Consider the following 17,180-nt stretch of genomic DNA (forward strand, 5'->3'; position numbering starts at 1 on the left):
CATATTTCAAAAGTGCTTCACCTCTTTGCTGTGACTGTCGCCCATCATAATTTGCAGATGATAATGGTTGTAGCCGCTGCAATGCTTTCGACCAGAACAGGCGCCGCTTGATGACGTCATCAACATACGCTATCGTGATAGAGCGGTATAGTCAAAATCTCTATCGTTGGCCAAATTTATATCATTTCTATTGTATATCGTTTATATCGCCCACCCCAAATTTCCATCTTGATTATCTTGTTTTAATAATTGCAGGAAGCTAGACTTGTATTTAAATAAAAATCTGATTCACTGCACAGCCCTGTTAGGCTTAAAAATATGGTTCTAGGAAGTCTGCTTGTGCATTCATTCAGACTGGAGCTGGCCATCCATGTGCAAAACGAGAATCAGGTTTTCCATTTTCCAGTCCAAAGGAAAATGAATCATGTTCCGAGTAACACAAGCGGATACACATTGCACTGGAAATGTCTTGACATGAGAATGTGATCAATATTTTCCTGGAAGTGCATAAATTCGGCAACACAGAGTAGGTCCAGCACGATGTGGCAATGAATAAGAGACAGGTCACTTTACACATTCAAAAGAAAGCTTTAATTAGAAAGTTATATACACACTGTAAAATTAAATTAAACTTTATACAAATATTAAATTACTATCTTCACACCCACTGCCATGTACAGAGGAAAAACCAAAGCTGAAAGCATTGAAACAAACAAAAATCCAGATGTTTTTCTAACTGGGAAGCAACACTGTACAACAGTGCTTCTGAATGCAAATGAATTAAATTTTTTCCCCTTTACCATAATTTTTTTTAATGCCCTGTAACAAAAGAGAAAGCCAAGGGCAAATAGAACATAGGTGCTTAAAGGATCACCATCATCATCATCATCATCATCATCACAGTAGCTGGAAAAGCTAGGGGAGGACAGAGAAGGATGGACATTCATTTAGTCGTGTCCACAACAAAAGTAAACTCATTGATACATATACAGACAGTTTTATGCATAGAATAGAAAAGAATAGAGTAAGGCCATTGGGAAAACAGAACATGTTGCAGTATTGTGGCGCAACCAATGCAGAGGCTTAAGATTATACATCAAAAAAAGAAAAAACATTTACAAGTCTAAGGCAACATCTGTTTGCATTAATAATGTAGCCATTGACGTGACAAACGAATGTCAAAATAAAACTGAGAATAGAAATTCAGACAGGTTGCTGTGTTATTGTATTTTTTTCCCAGGCAGTTAAGGTTATAAAGTAGCTCTGAGGATCCATCCCAGTCATGCTGTTGTCAGGGTGACCAGCTCAACCCCCTAAGCTTTTCAAGTGGCAACGAAAACAGAGGATGACTTCTAACAGAATAACAAGATTCTCTCTTAAGCTTGCACTTGGCATTCGAGGGGTGAGTGAGTACATGTGACAGGGTGCTGTATATATTTATATTTATAACAAAACTCTTATTTAATTCACTGCAACCAGTTGCAGTTTGTGTCAATAATGCACAAAAGTGGAGAGTCCTTAGTTCAGTGTGAAGATGAGCATGAGCCAGTTCCTCTGAGGAGGCCTGTGTTTTACAGCCATTCAGCAGAACATAATAACTATTCTAGCTTGAGAGCGAATGAATAATACACACATTGTGTTGTGGACTCGACGCCCGAAGTGAAGCTGGTTTGTTCATGTGACTTATTCAATGCTGGGAGGGATGTTTTCCTATGGTGACTGACAGGGACATTGTGAAGCCAGCCTCGGATCAGAAGGGAGGCAAATCAGGAAATGGCTGTATCAAGGCCTAACCAATAAGAGGACATGTTCTCTGTGGCCTCGCTGGCACATAAACATACACGCACAGACACGCACTCAAAATCAAGCAACTTAAAGCAAACCGAGCCACACGCCACGCAATAAATACGATGGGAAGAAATTAAATTTGGCTCATGTGCCCAATCACCTTGTTTAACAACAACAACAACAATAACAGCTCACTCTTAAGCTCAGATAAAATGTTGCATTTTGTTTTTCTTTCCCTGTACAGCTAAGATGTGTAGCGAAGTTGTGGATCCAAAACACCAATTAATCCCACTCATTTGAGAGAAGGAGCAGCTTCCAGATGCCGGGTGCAGCGAGCAAAAGAACAAAAAAAAAAAAGAAGAAACAGATCTTTTTATAGTTGTGATTTGGTGAAGTGGTTGTCACTCCTACTTATCCACACGTTAGACGCCAACTGGATGCACAGATAAGCAGACAGTCAGAGAGGAGGCTTCATGCTTCATTCAGAATAGGCCGCCGTGCCGTGACAGCAAACAACTGAAAACCACATGCAGCATTCACAAGGAACTCAGGCATCACTCACAACTTTTCAAGTATGGCGGGAAGACTGAGTGCCGACAGCATCAGGAGCGAAAATCACACTTTTTTTTCCTTTTCTTCTTGTTCTTTTTTTTTTGTATCCACAGTTGTGTCAGATGCAGCTGGCGTGTCTCGATTGTTGTAGCCTTCTCTGAAGAAGCCTCTTTTAGCAATGTTAATATAGAGAAATACATCTGGGTAGAGGCAAGTGTATGGTAATACATAGCCTATAGTACACAACCTTGACTCAGGTATGTTTTTTACTCATATACACAGGATCTACAGGATTTAACTTAAACTGGCACCACTCTGCTTGTCTGGCTCATCTTTAGTCTGATCCAGCAGGTGGGTCCTGTGGTGCTCCGTAATTGCCTTACAGTGCAATATGGGTATTGGTTGTCAGCTTTGCTCTGCATGTCTAGCAATGGCAGAAGAGGCTGTGATAGGGAAAGGGCACAGTTCTAGTCTTTTCTCTGCTGGCTGCAGTGGGGCAGGATCAGGGAAGAAGGTTGACAGCCACAGTCAGTTCTGGCCAGCAGCGTGAGAAAAGGAAAGAGGGGCTCTGCTGCTGATGCTGATAGCAGGCCAGCAGGCTTCATGCTTCCTTCAACAGGGGAATATCTGCAGGAGAGGAGAAGAGTCATATGACAAATGACCAATACCTTTAGGGTCATTCTTAGTGCAGTCCTCAACCCATCACACTTAAAATACATTACATCAAAGTTTATATTGAGTTTTATTCATTTGTCATTTTTGATCTTGTCTACTCTTGCCCTTGATATGCACTTTACATGTTCTATGGAAAATAAAATCCATGTACATATTACACAGGTGTCACACTGGCTACTTTTTAATGCTATCCTCTATAAAAACAAAAAAACAAACAAAAAAGGGAAAAAAAATCAGTTATTTAAATTTACAAACTTAATCCAATGCAGAGTGGTTGAGTTTTTAATCTAAAGTGCTCCTCTGTCTTTATTCAGAATCTTAGCTGTAACTCAGTCTATGGAATATATATGAACACAGTTAGACCAATGCAGCTACAACTTAAAAATCAGAGAAAAATGAGCAGACTGCATTGTCTTACCATCACAAAAATCATCTGTTGAGGTGACAGAAAGCAGGCTGTGCTGGTCGCTGCTGTCAGAGTCTCTACGGAGAGGTAGGGGACCTGCGCATGCACCCCCAGGGTGCTCTGTAATCCATGATGATGAAGAGGAGGAAGAGGGAGCCTGGTGAACCAACACCGTCTCTGCATGACGGCGGGAGGAGAAGGATGAAGAGGAGGTGGATGGGAGACAGAAGTCTAAGTCTCTGTGGTGGCGGGTTCTCCTGGAGCTTTGACCTCCTGTGGCTCCCTGAGGAAGCCCCTCAGAGAGCACAATAGGAACTCTAGACTCTGGAGGGACTGGAGGCGGCGGTGAAGAAGGAGGAGGAAGAGAACCGGAAGGGCCACATGGTCCACTGCTTCCATATACTGCCTCTTCATAGGAGGGCAGGGTCACCTGTACACCCTCCACCATGATGGAGCTGGCTTGGCCCGACACACCCTGCTCCCTCCTGATAAACAGACATGAAGAAAGAATGAAAAGTGTGAACCAGGTGAATCACCAAACCAAGTCCATGTTCAAGCTGAAACCACAGCTGGTTAGTTACGCAGATGGCAGTAACTCATAACATAGGTTATGTTTCATTACTAAGGAATTCAAGAAATGCTAACCTGCGCAACTAGTCAAACATAAACCTTTTATGATTCGAGCCAACCAAAACGTCTGAATGATGGGTGTGTCACAGAAAGATTGTGTTCATTTATGGCACAAAGGTTAAGCTTCCGAAAGTTTCCATGTAAGACTGATATGATATATATATTTTCAACAAACAAAACACAAACAGAGCCACACAGAGGCTGAAAAGTCTTTACCGGGCTGTAAAATGTGACTAAATCTAAAGCCTGATGTCATTTCAAGTAATCACACTTTACTGGCCAATTTTATTGATGTTTTCGGAGGAGCAACTTCCCTGAAACCAGCTTTACAATGGAGTCCATTAAGAAGAGATGAGCAACTATGTTTTGCAACAAGGATATGAACACAATTTATTCAATTGTCTTAGAAAATACCCTCTAAAATGTTACATAAGGTCCTGAAATTTATGAAACCACAACTAAAAATGCCTTCAGTCGATTGAGAAACTACACGACTGCGTAGAAGCGGCGTTTTTGTTATCAGCAACATATCCAACTAATTTTTTATCGTGAAGTATTTGCTGGTGTGAGACTGCAGCAAAGTTTATGTGTCTTACCTGTTGTGATGAATAGACTTGAGCTTTGGTTGTACAAGAACAAACAGCACCACTAAAAGCAGGACGAATGCCACAGAGCCGGCTGTGATTATCACAATAGACAGAGCAGGTGTACCCAGTGGAGAACTCGGTTCCTTCTCTGAGAGGACAAAACAAGACGTAGAGGAAGTGAGAATGTGATCTGCTGATTTTAACATATCTGCAACTGGTTATGCATGCTCATGAAGAGAGCTATAACAGCTAACAGAGATTAGCTGAGATGGCAGACCTTCTGTGAGTCGGCAGCTAATCTGCATGGGACGGTCCCACTCGCCATTCCGACAGGTGAGGAACTTGTACTCTCCCTTCAGAGCGTAACCCTCGGCGCAGAAGTACTCGATGACGGTGCCTTCAATCAGAGGGCTGCAGTGAGTCGGATGACAACGGTAGCCCCCGTTTTCTGGTTGGGTAGGGAGTGAACATACTGGAGAGAGAGAGACAGGCAATAGAGATTTTATGTTTGTTGTTGAAAATGTGTTCACTGTTATTTACTACATGTGTACTTATTTAATTCCTTTGGCTTGAGTTCTCAGAATTAAGCTAAATTTTCTAAAGAGGTCTGACACTTCAGATCTGGTACAGCCATGTCTCTTATGAGCACGTGATCAATGTTAGAAGTAATAAAAGTCGCCTTATAGGGAAGACATTAAGAGTAAATAAACTATAAAATACAAATATGTATGACAGCAATACAAATATCCATACACATCCTCCCAGCCCTGCCTACATAAGTGCATACGCAATATTAAAAAATAATTTGCGCGTTTTATCAGCATAAAGAAAAGTGCCTTTCTTATGTGCAAAATCAGCTAAAAATGTGGATTTTGACCACAAAATTGACAGTACGCTACTTGAAGTCGCATTAAAAACACTAAATTGCATTGCTTGTCTGCTTTATCACAGGTATATTTGCATGTTTGAAGCTTATTTACCATTGTTTTTGATGCAGCGTAGCAGTTGTTGGGACCAGGTTCCAGAAGTGGTACACACGATGGATCTGGATCCAGACTCGGCAATGTATCCAGACTCGCAGCCATACACTAACACAGTGCCAGGTGGGAAAGAGCCCCGGTTGGATTCAGTCTGGTTCAGCAGGTATCCGTGCTGCACACCAGGTGGGTGCTGACAACCTGAAGATACAAAAACAAGTCAAAGAAATAATTATTAGTGGGCTGCTTAAGTTGTCAGTGGAGAACCTCTTCTGAGCAAGACGTAAACAGGATCTGAGAACTCTTCCCCTCACTTACTTAGGGAACTGCCAGCTGCAGGCCAGCATCCAATTTGGGATCTTGATCCATATAAAGCGATTATAAATTATGTAACTAAATGAAGCTGAAACTCCTTCTGGAAATGATGTACATCTTAAGGATCAATTCATGTAGAATTTTCCAATTTATAGGGCTTACAAGGAAACAGGAAGTGTTTGACTGAGAAGTTGCTGGGTTATCTGAAGAATAATTTACCATTATTGTGCCAAATTTATGAATTAAACAGTTTGTGTTCTGTCCGACTCCATCAAAGTTTAACAGGGACCCATTTTCCGTTGACTAAAATTTTAGTGGTAGATTAATGCTGCTGGAATATAGTGCTGTCCTTTCATTACTCTGACATAAACTGCATCTTGGTCTCCCCTGCAGGCGACTGCCACAGGGTCAAACAACTTTTCAGAGGGAGCCTCTGTCAAATTGACAGGTTGAGCTTATAATTAAAGCTCTGTGGTATTGTTACTTGAAACTAGGCTGCTTTTACAACAGCAAGAGAGAAGCACTGTATCAACATGACAAGTTAGGTGGAGACAGCCGTGCTGTGCATCTTAGAGAATACCTCAAGAGCCTACAGTGGATTAAAATGTCACAAGGAGCTTCATACAGATCTAATTTCTCTTGATTATTTGCTGTTCATTAAACCGTTTTCAGCCCACGCTAACATTGGTTCTATCTGTCTGGCAGAGAGACAGAGTCTTTAGCGAGGCTCATTTGCTCCGTGCTAATGACAGACTTGAAGCTCTAAGCCAGCCAATAAACACAAGATGAGTCAGAAGACCTAAAGTTAATCGAGCTTTGATCCACCTTCCTGTGCTCCATATATCACACATACATACTGCAATGACACGGCAACTGCTCTTTGCGTCTTGTGCGTGTTAGAGTGAATTTGTGCTGCACTCCCACTGCCATGTTAATACATGCAGGCAACAAGAGCTGGTACTGGCGAGAGCAGAGCCTGTAAATCCAGCCGATCTGACATCAACATTGCAACACCTGTGTAAATTGAGACAGCAGGAGACTGACTTTGCTTTCGGTATGACTGAAAAAAGATATGCGGATCATACACATACATTTTTATTACCACCCATGTGACCCATTTGGAGGGAGGTCGGGTATTTTTCCAATAAACACTTAAACCCCTTTGGGCAATAATGTATAAATTAATTTTGTCATAATAAGTGAAGGATTTTTTTTTGTCTTTTAATCCGTACATCATATTTGTCTGATTTATTGATTTGAATTATACACTGTGTTGTGGCTTTTTTTTACTAACAAGTAAAATTAAACACTCAACACAAAAACATTAATAATGCCATCAGCGCTAATGACCATATGGCTCATTATTTAATCCCTGGTCTGAGTACTTATAAAATCATATTAGCCAAGGTCTAATGCAGTGCTTTATCACTTGCTTGACATAAACAAACACACCAACACCACAAACAGGCACTTTGTCTTGCCTCTTGTGTGTGTGTGTGTGTATAGAGATTGAAAGAGAGACTATTTCCACAGCAGTGCCTCGAACATCCTGTAATCTCCGTAGAGAAATGCCGCTCTAAGCTGGCAGCACAAGATTAAATGCAAACACTCTAAATGTGCGAGTGCCTACTCATACACAACAAACATGCGCACACACACACACACACACACACACACACACACACACACACACACACACACACACACACACACACACACACACACAAAGTCAACACCCAGAAACAAGGCACACCCTGAGCTCGTGGGTGTGTGTGTTTGGGTGTTTTGAGCAGAACAAAACATGCAGTTACCATAACATTATTGTATGTATATTCTAAAATTATAAGTACAGTTTTAGATATAAAATTGAAGATAATGAGGTTGACATTAAACCCTCTTTACTTTCAAATCATCTAATTTTATCAGCAGAAGCTAGCAATTATTTTTCATTATGGCTTAAGCTCAAGATAACATTGTTATTATCTTGAATAACTAACTATTTAGAACATAGCACCCTGAAAAATGCTGATTAAAGTTTCCCAAAAGGACAGATGATATCACCAGATTAGCAGCTGCACCCTGTCAAGTCTCCAAAAGTCAAAGATGATGTAAGACAAAGAAACACACAAATGTTTCACATTTGGTTTTACTGAAACATCTCATTTGGTTTTAATATAATTGCTCCTACATTCATTTTCTTGATTGCTTAGTTTTTTAATCAAATACTAATTATGCTCTAGTTAGCTTCTATAGTACACAGATTTAATACAGAACACACATCTCAAAATGTAATTAGATGATCCATCCTGAATCTCAAGTTCAAAAACATGATTACAGCAGCTACCTAAATTAAAATCTACAATCCAAACAGACACAAACATGTTGGCTTTGATAGGCAGGATCTGTAAAGAGATATTTAAAGAGCTGCCTTAATGTACTGAAAGAGATTACCAGTAATAATCAGACCCTAACAATGAGCTGGAGTTTCCTTACAAGAAATGCCAAGCTTTGTGTGTTAAAGTAGTATCAAGTGTTCACACTCACACACAGTCACGCTTTCTCCTACACATACAAACACTGTCTGCACTTATTTCAGGATGCCATTTGACACCATGACTCGGTCCCTGAACTGCTTGTGGGTGATTAAAGGACCTCTGAGTAAAGGATGGTAGTAACGGAGGTGGTAAGGTGATGAATTAATGACCCTGGGCTGAAAGGCAGCAGGGAACAAAAAAAAGGCCTGAGGGGGCATTTTGGGGCAACAGCCTTTAGCCACTGTTTTGATCTTTTGTGGTGCACTGCAAGGTAGTCAATAGCAGTGCAGAAGACAGATCAGTGGTAATTGCATTCATCCTTTTGTTCTTTTGAATGTTTTCTTATCTGCAGGACTGCTTCAGATACAAATGCATCTGAATATGCATCTGCATATTAATGTAAGTTGAGTTAATGCTATTCTTCAACAAAGACAGATTTAAAAAAAAAGATGCACAATGCCAATACCTTAAACCTATTACAACAAAGGCTTCCTCTGTTCTCTCTCTTTATTCTATAGTAATGAGTTCAGACTGCATACTGTATTTAAATGTGCTGCTTGATAAAAAAATAATGAGCCGAAAAACACAGAAGAGACCAGAGAATGAGTTTAATCTGGCTTTATCTCAAATCATGTATAATACTTGTGAGTGAAGAATGAGAGGCTCGCTCTTCTTGTAACTTTAAGCACATACACTTTTGTTTATGTTGTTGGTAAGTCAACAAGGCTCCTGCATGATCATGGTGTTAGCTGACAGGGCAGTAAGAAACTGTTCCAATGACAGGCTTAGATTGTTCAGGTCACACAGTTTACTGAAGTCAGGCCAGTCTGAATGAACCCCGTAGGCAATGAAATGCATGGCAATGTGGGAACTTCTGCTCCATTAAGAAGCCCAGCAAACTAAGTGCTTTCAGTCAAGGCAGGAAAAACCTGAACTGCATATGAGCTCTGTGAGAGTTCCATTATTGGAGTTTTCATTTGCATCTGCTACACCAAGACTAGCATTCACAAAGAAAATCAGTGACAAGCCTTTGCTTGTCACGACAGAAACAGCCCAGAATATTTTTACAAACTGCAGAGGAACACAGTGTGGTTCCCTGTACTATTGTAAGGATGATTTAAACAGCATCAGATACCTCTATTATCTACCCAGATTGAACAACACAAGTAAGAATTTGTGGAAAAGACTGTAAATGTATCTTTTTTTCAATATGTCAGCTTTGGTCTCAGGAAGGTTCTCGTATAAAGCTTAAGACAAAACTATTAAAACGGTGCTATGAAATTACTTAGCTGTTCAAGTGATAATAAAAGTAATTCTGTGTTGCATTATAGTGCTAACATGGACTCAGGTATGGGTAAAATACACATGCACACACACGCACTTTTTCCCTTACTGGATCCTTTGGGAATAGAGAAACTCAAATGGATGACAGCTTAAAAAGTGAAAATGATGAAAAAGATCTGGAAAATAAAGAAACGTCAAAAGGAAGTGGAGCAGTGAAGAAATTTGACTTAAACCCATACCCTCATGGGACTGTACTTGTCAAAACTAGTTTGAGCCTACCTGAGGGTCAAATATATAATTATATTCAACTGCAAAAAGAGCACAGATGGGGAAAAGAAGTACTTCTGAAAATTACCAAAGAAGATAGAGGTGACGTTTAGAAGCGGTAAAGAAAATAACGAGAAGCAGTAAAATCATAAAATACTGACAGGAATATGCACTCATCATGAGATAAACAGAACAGGAGGAGAAGGGAGGAAGAGCGAGAGAAGGAAGAGCGCAGAAATACGTCATTACCGTGGAACATGATGGCTCTGAGCAATCACAATCCACAATGAGACATGTTGCGGCAGGTAAGTGTCAACTAACAGTCATAAGTGTGAGGGAGAGGCTCTGCACTACAGCAATGGGGAGATGAGTCTTCAGTTCATACCACACCATGGATCGGACAAGCAAAAACGGATAGAGGCTGTTAAAGGAAAGAATAAACACTCGTTTGGTGCCCAGAGATGGTGCAGTGGTAAAGATAATGTATAACCTTGCTGTTTCCCCCTTTTCCATCAGCCTCTCAGCCTAAATTGAATACTAGCTTTGAAAGCACACACTAGGAAAAATGATTAAAGCACTAAGCAATGCCAGAGTGGATTTCAGCACACCACGTTTTGTGCTTATGAAGAAGGGAATGAGTCACAGTTAAACACAAGCTGTTCTCTCGCTGGTCTGATGTTAAGAGTTTGCTCAAGAGAGCAGGTTTTTGAGAAATGTCGAAAAACAACAATGACTAAAGGAGAGTCACAAGTGCCTTGTAAAAGCCAGTGGAAGGAACAAGTGTAAAAAGCACACTTATAGAATTTCAAAAAAAAATAATACATTTGTACAAATACATTTGTGTTTAAGGATGTGGCCAACAGATTATCCCCTACTTGCCTTCATTATCCACTGAAGACCCCAGCAGTATTATGCTCCAACATTTACCATATTGAGTTAAATAAAACAAACATGTGAAAAGGTTAAAATATTAGAATAAATCTAAGAACGCAGTTGTAAGCTGACGAAAGAGCTTAGTTGCTAAAAGGTTGGGGAAACATTTGGGAGGACTGGGCCCACACAGGGCACCCATGAGGCTGAATGCTAATCCCAACATTCAGCGCCTTAAGGCTATGCTCTAGGAGACTAAGACCACGGGGGGCGTTAATATCGCCTGCCTTGCTCTAAAGTGTCGGACGGGCTGTGAATATCTCCCTTTTCCCATCTGTTACTGATGGTAGTCAGTCTGCTAAGAGCTGGAGGGGGTGGGGAATGGATTGAGGAAAACAGAAGTGGGAAAAAGGGTTTGAGCCCTCTTTGCCCCAGCAAATTAAATTTCTAATTATCCTCCATTACAAGCTGGGTGTGCTCTAAAGCAAATCAGATACTGATGACTTCTGTAGCCAACTGTCTGGTTGTTCTATGCAACAATGGGCCATAAAAGAGGGTGTGTTTTCCAGTGGGCATGTTTAAGTGTGTCAGGGAGCGAGGGAATTTGTGTGCATGGATATATGCTATGGGGAGGGGGGGGGGGGGGGTGCATTGGATTAAGCTCAAAACCGAGGGGATGATGATGCTCTCTTTGGCTGTGTAAATATGTTTTTGTTCATTTTTCGGCCTCCCTCCAAGTCCTCTGTTGTTGTTGTTTCTGACGACGTTGCTGTCATTTTTGGGATGGGTGTTTTTTTGTTTTTTGCCACGTTCCCCTGTCTCTCCTGCTAATCCGTGGGATTTTTAGCCAAGCTGTTGTTATTAGAGTACAGTACAGTACACCAGAGCCTGTGTTGAGGGTAGCATTGGAAAGAATTAGTGGTCTCGCCAACTCATTTCTACCATTGGTAAAATCTGTTATGATTCATTTTAAATATCCAAAAAGAATAAAAAATTGACAGTGTGGTCATTGTGAAAGGTCTACCAAAAGTAAAAATATTACTAAAATGATTACTGACAGAAAACTGGTCAGTAAAAGTTTTGACTTTACCAAATTTGGTATTTGTAAAAGATTTTTCCTGGTTTATAATGGACCTCATAAACATGACTGGTCTGCACATAATTACATCAATTGGTCTAGGGTGCCTTACGCAACAGAAGTCTGTGTATTTTCCTGGCATTTTTGGCCATTTGCTAATCAAATGTATTCCATGCTTTAGTAAATTAAACTCCACTTAAAAAGGTCAAAAACTTTTCAGCGTCTTGGTTATTTTCATCTGGTGGGAGGATAACACATCTTTAGTGGTTTCCACATGTTGGGAAAAACCCTATTATTGTGAAGTCATGACAGTGAAAGCATTTCATAATTTGGTCATGTACGCACGAAACTAGAAGTTATTAGATGAGTCATTGCTTCTGCATAATGTGACACAACATCCTATGTGTAATACTTATTCTTTCACACACATTCAAGCAAAGCAGAGAGACATCTCACACAGTATACAGTGACACAACGAGTACGCCGACCTAGGTGGGTGATATGTAACATCCGATGCTTGTTATGTGAGCGACAGATAATAGCAGTGTCCTGTTGTACTAAAAACCCTGATACACTGAAACACACAGTCCTACTCAAATCATACTCCACTTAGAATATGTAAAGGCTGGGCTTAAAGAGAAAGAAAGAGCACAAAAAATGAAAAAGAAAAAATATTGGAAATGAAACTAAAGAAAAAAATATTTAAAAAAAAAACAGTGAACTTCTATTACTGTAGCATTGGAATAAATTTCAAACACAGCTGAAATCTAAAAGCATGAAACACATTTTTTAAGGTGCTGCTGATCAATGTCCTGAGCTTTAACTGGAAGATGGAAGAACATAAGAAAGGAGGGAGGTGGAGGATGAAGAAAAGGGAGGTGATGTTGCCTTTATACAATAGCCTGAGTACTCACAAATACAAGCAGTCTACTCACTATGTAAGCAGAGGTTGCAGGTATATCACAAGGTGTCTTGCACATACATTTTATCCCTGTGGTGAGAGCTGTCCAAGCTAACATTTGTCCAGAACTAGATCAGTTTTCCTCGCCTCAAAGGCTTTGATTGTGTTTATAGTAACGAGCGTTGCTATTTATTTGTATTTATTTATTTATTGTCATTGTCAAGAACAATGAAATTGCGTTTGGGGCTTCCATACAACCCAAAAAAAAGAAGAAAATAATAAATACCCCTTAAAACCCAAGTGTACATATTTAACCCAGTGTGACTCCAATGCAATAAGACAATCCTTAGCAATAATGTTCGTAGAAATTCATTAAGCTATTGTTAGCTCGAGAAAACTGTGAGTTGCAGCGCTGTCTATTTGTTTCCCTCTGAAGAGACTCCAGCTCCACTATAATCAACGACAGCATCATCTTCACTACTTCTGTTATCAACCTTATTGTCGATAAAAACTAAAGCTACTTTGGCTGAATCTCATAACACACGCGCACGTCTATTTTTAGCTGGTGGCCAATCCTAAGTTGGATAAGGGGTTGGATGTGTAAATATCAATCAGAATCTGAATTTTTACTCCCTATGTATAAACACAGCTTCCCCCGACCCCCATCCCCTGATCCAGCATCAGTCAGGCTATACTTGTTTTTCTCCAAGGCCAACCACTATTGGTTATCTACACTGCTGCCAAAGCCAACGTTGTCATTTGTAGGGTAAACAGGAAACTTGCCAGAAAACATGAGTCAAACAGCTGCCAGCCTCCAAAGGAGCATTTTGCAGAAAACTTAGCCATCCAGTCGCCACTTATCTTCCTGCAGCTGCACCCCAGAGCAACTAACCCACGCTGCATCGCCTCTAAGCAGGTAGAGGCATCCTCCCCCTCCCCCTCCACACCCATTACCCCCCTGCTGTTGCAATGCATTTAGCAAGCCACGTGTGCTGCCAATACATCCCATTGTTCCTGCTCATTGAGGGATGGGGCACAGTGACAGATTTAAGCAGCGTGCCTCTGAATAGGGCAACAGACAACTTTGCATCTAAAGGGTTAAATATGCATGAGAGGCCAAGGCGACTAAGGGTAAGGGCAAGGGGGAGTACCCCTATTGTGTGACCTCAACATACAGACACACACTCACTCTCAGCCTCCATGTAACAGATGGGAGGATGTTAGAGGAGGCGAATAGTGAGCTCCCCCTTCGCTCTGCTGTTACCCTCATTGCTGAGGACAGCTGGGAGGCAGACATTCCTTCTTCTCAGCTTTCAGAGGAAAACAAAAGAGTGTGTGGGACCCCTTCTACATACACGTGCATGTGTTCAGGCACACACACACACACACACACACACACACACACACACACACACACACACACACACACACAACCCCCCCCCCCCCCCTAACCAAAGCAGTGTCAGTGCAACTGTGGGTTGATCATATTTCAACAGTGTGAGCTTAACAGCCTGAAGAGGTATGAATGCTGAGCCTGGAACATTTGTTGAAGGTGAAAGTCAGGGTGAAATCACCAACCCTGCTCACCAGAGCTGGCATGCTGGTGTTTTAATAGTAGCAGAGCCACTGCTGAGAGCAGTGTACGAGATATAATAGCAAAGAAATGTTATATAAAACTCGTGCTCGTGACATAAGCTCAATCTGCAGCTGGCTGCTCTTTTCTGGCCAACTCATCCTTTCAGTCCTGCGTGAGCTGTTTCATTAACAGGTTCACTGCAAAAGCACAGGACACAAGTTTATTACAGACAACACACTGGCTAGAGCTAGAGATGTCCAACATATGGCCAAAGGGTTCAGTGTATTCCACTGAACAGCTTTGTAATCTGAGACATACTGACAAAACTGCACTTATTTTTATTAAGAGATTTCAGGGTGTTTTGTGAATGAATGGCTCATTAAATCTCAGTGGTTTCACAAGTAACTTATACATCTTTTCAATGAAAGGAAGGGATTTTTTAATGCACTCATTTTACTTGTCTGGCTCCTCTGAGATCAAATTGCACCGTGTTGACCCATGAACTGAAATGAGTTTGACACCTCTGGGCTAGAGGGAAAGCACGAATAAATGGAGCAGTCGTACTGCAGAGCACTGGAAGACTTAGCAAGAACAATAAATGTTTACTTCTGTTATGTCAACATCGGGTAATACAGGATTATGGTATCCTATACCTGTCAAAAAGAGAAAGGCAGGGAATACAGAAACAATGTTACCCACACTCAGACAATGCAGTCACTGTTGCAGCCTCGCTTTTACCACCAACGTAATGAAGTCCAACTGGACGAAGACAGAGCAACTGCTTGAGCAAGTCACCGAGAGGGTGGACAAATGGCATCAAGCATGAGTGTGTGTCACCTCTTAACACTTGCAGCCTGCTCTGCTGATAGAAGTGGTATGCTGTTTCTTGTCCATGTGTGCCTCACATTTTTTGTAACAGTTGGCCCATATACTTAACATACTTAGCTGACAATACACCGTTTCATGTTTCTTCAGCATAAAACCTTAAACTGTTACCAAACACTCTTAATAACAAGCTAAGAACGTCAAAGGATGTCTGTGGCAAATCTAAGAAGAAACACTGCAAGTCTGTTTACTCTGCTGTAACGATCAGTTAATTTTCTCATAAGGTTTCCCGGGGAACAATCCAGACACTTTCCGATAGACTATTTACTGTAAAGCCTGATCCATTTATACCCTTTGTTTGTTCTGTGTATAGCAGAGGCAACCTTATCTCCTAATCAGAGATACAACTGTTACAAAGAAACAGCAGCTAGCACTTTAAATTCACATATTAGCAAGCAATGAATTGTGTTCAGTATGTCAGAGGCTAACTATTTCAGAAACTGCATACACATCAGGGGCAATATAAACTTGATAATGACATCTCCACTTACTGTCAGTCCTACTGAATAGAGTAATAAAGCAAAGATGTTCCTGCCTGTATTCAACACAGACAAAAATGATTCACGACCAAAAAATTCCAGGCTCGTATGAAACAGCGATAAATACAAAATGATTCCAGTATCGTCTTTAGTTTTAAATTGATTTCTTTGGCCAAACATCCCTGATGGAAAACACTGAATATAAAATGATGTATTTCTAAGAATATAGAAACATAATAGCTTGAAAAAAGGGTAAAAACAAAACAACAGAGTTTCAAGCGAGAAACGCAGGTTGATTTTATTATTAGTAAGTGGTCCAGAAAGAGAAGGAGAGATAACTATTGTATCATCATAAGGCAATTACAAAGTACAGTTTATACTGCTGGGTAGACCTAAAACATAGCCATTTATGGACATGAACGGCTATGTTATAAAACTCAAAGCCTGAATGGCCCTGCGGCCAGGAGGGCAACTTTACCCACACTACATTTTAGCACTGTGAATGAGAGCACAAAGAGGAAGCACAAAACAATGAACAACAAATAAGTCATTTACAAACAATAGAATAATTGTTCATATTTAGAAGTTAGCCAAGCCTCCAGTCATTAAGAGTGTCACAAGTTTCTAGTTATTTTTAAATGTGCCAAATACATTATCAAAACTAAATTGTGGGACTCCAGCGCAGCGACATAAACAACTAGTAGTAATAACTTCAGCCTACAAATGCAAGCCCCAGCTGTTCAATTTAAACATATTTAGCAAATTCATTGCATGAAAATGAAGAGCCAAAAAAACACATAATTTCTAAATCTAAGTGTGTTGGCTAAACACTTTGTCAGACAAAATAAGCACTTTAAAAGACATTTCTTGACTCTGATAGATGGAAGACACCTATACAAATAGATATGCAAATACAAAAATAGGATATTCAGGATATACACAAGCCGGCTTCCTGTAAATGCTAACACAATTATCCAAATGGATTCCAGGGTAGCATAAACAAACACTTTCACCATTTGGCTGCTGTTTGTCACAGAGAGCTGTTTACAAATTACGTAATAAGCACAGAGGGCATTAGAGTGGACCTAAGCCAACTGGCCACGAAATATCTCAACACTCCAACTAATGGGCTGTTTAAAGTTTTAGCGATGAGACAAGACAAAAGAAAAGAAGGAAAAAGAAACACGAAATAATGAGAAATAGACAGGAAATGCTGATTGGTAATTGGGACATTCTCCTGAGACCACAGCCAAGTTTCGTACAATGCATTCACTGCAAAGTCAGTAGCCGTGTCAAGAGGGTGAGACTAAGGGGATGTGCTTTATGTGAGAACCCATCTCAGGCCTGCAAAACAGTAAACACAAATAATACTGAAG

At 40.5% G+C, this 17,180-nt stretch overlaps 1 protein-coding gene across 1 annotated transcript in view; it reads right to left on the minus strand.

Moving 5' to 3' along the window:
* Positions 1 to 568: 568 nt before the first annotated feature.
* susd6 (sushi domain containing 6) overlaps positions 569 to 17,180 on the minus strand; it is a 31,516-nt gene continuing 14,904 nt past the window's right edge. Inside the window, exons 3-7 of the mRNA XM_080881969.1 lie at positions 5,619 to 5,816; positions 4,916 to 5,110; positions 4,648 to 4,786; positions 3,434 to 3,906; positions 569 to 2,967 (exon numbers count right to left, since the gene is read on the minus strand). Coding sequence (XP_080738095.1) covers positions 2,942 to 2,967; positions 3,434 to 3,906; positions 4,648 to 4,786; positions 4,916 to 5,110; positions 5,619 to 5,816 — 1,031 coding nt within the window. The 3' untranslated portion in view covers positions 569 to 2,941. The remainder of the gene's footprint in view (positions 2,968 to 3,433; positions 3,907 to 4,647; positions 4,787 to 4,915; positions 5,111 to 5,618; positions 5,817 to 17,180) is intronic.

This window comes from Rhamphochromis sp. 'chilingali' (assembly GCF_963969265.1).
Source record: "Rhamphochromis sp. 'chilingali' genome assembly, chromosome: 5".
Classification (NCBI taxonomy): Eukaryota; Metazoa; Chordata; class Actinopteri; order Cichliformes; family Cichlidae; genus Rhamphochromis; species Rhamphochromis sp. 'chilingali'.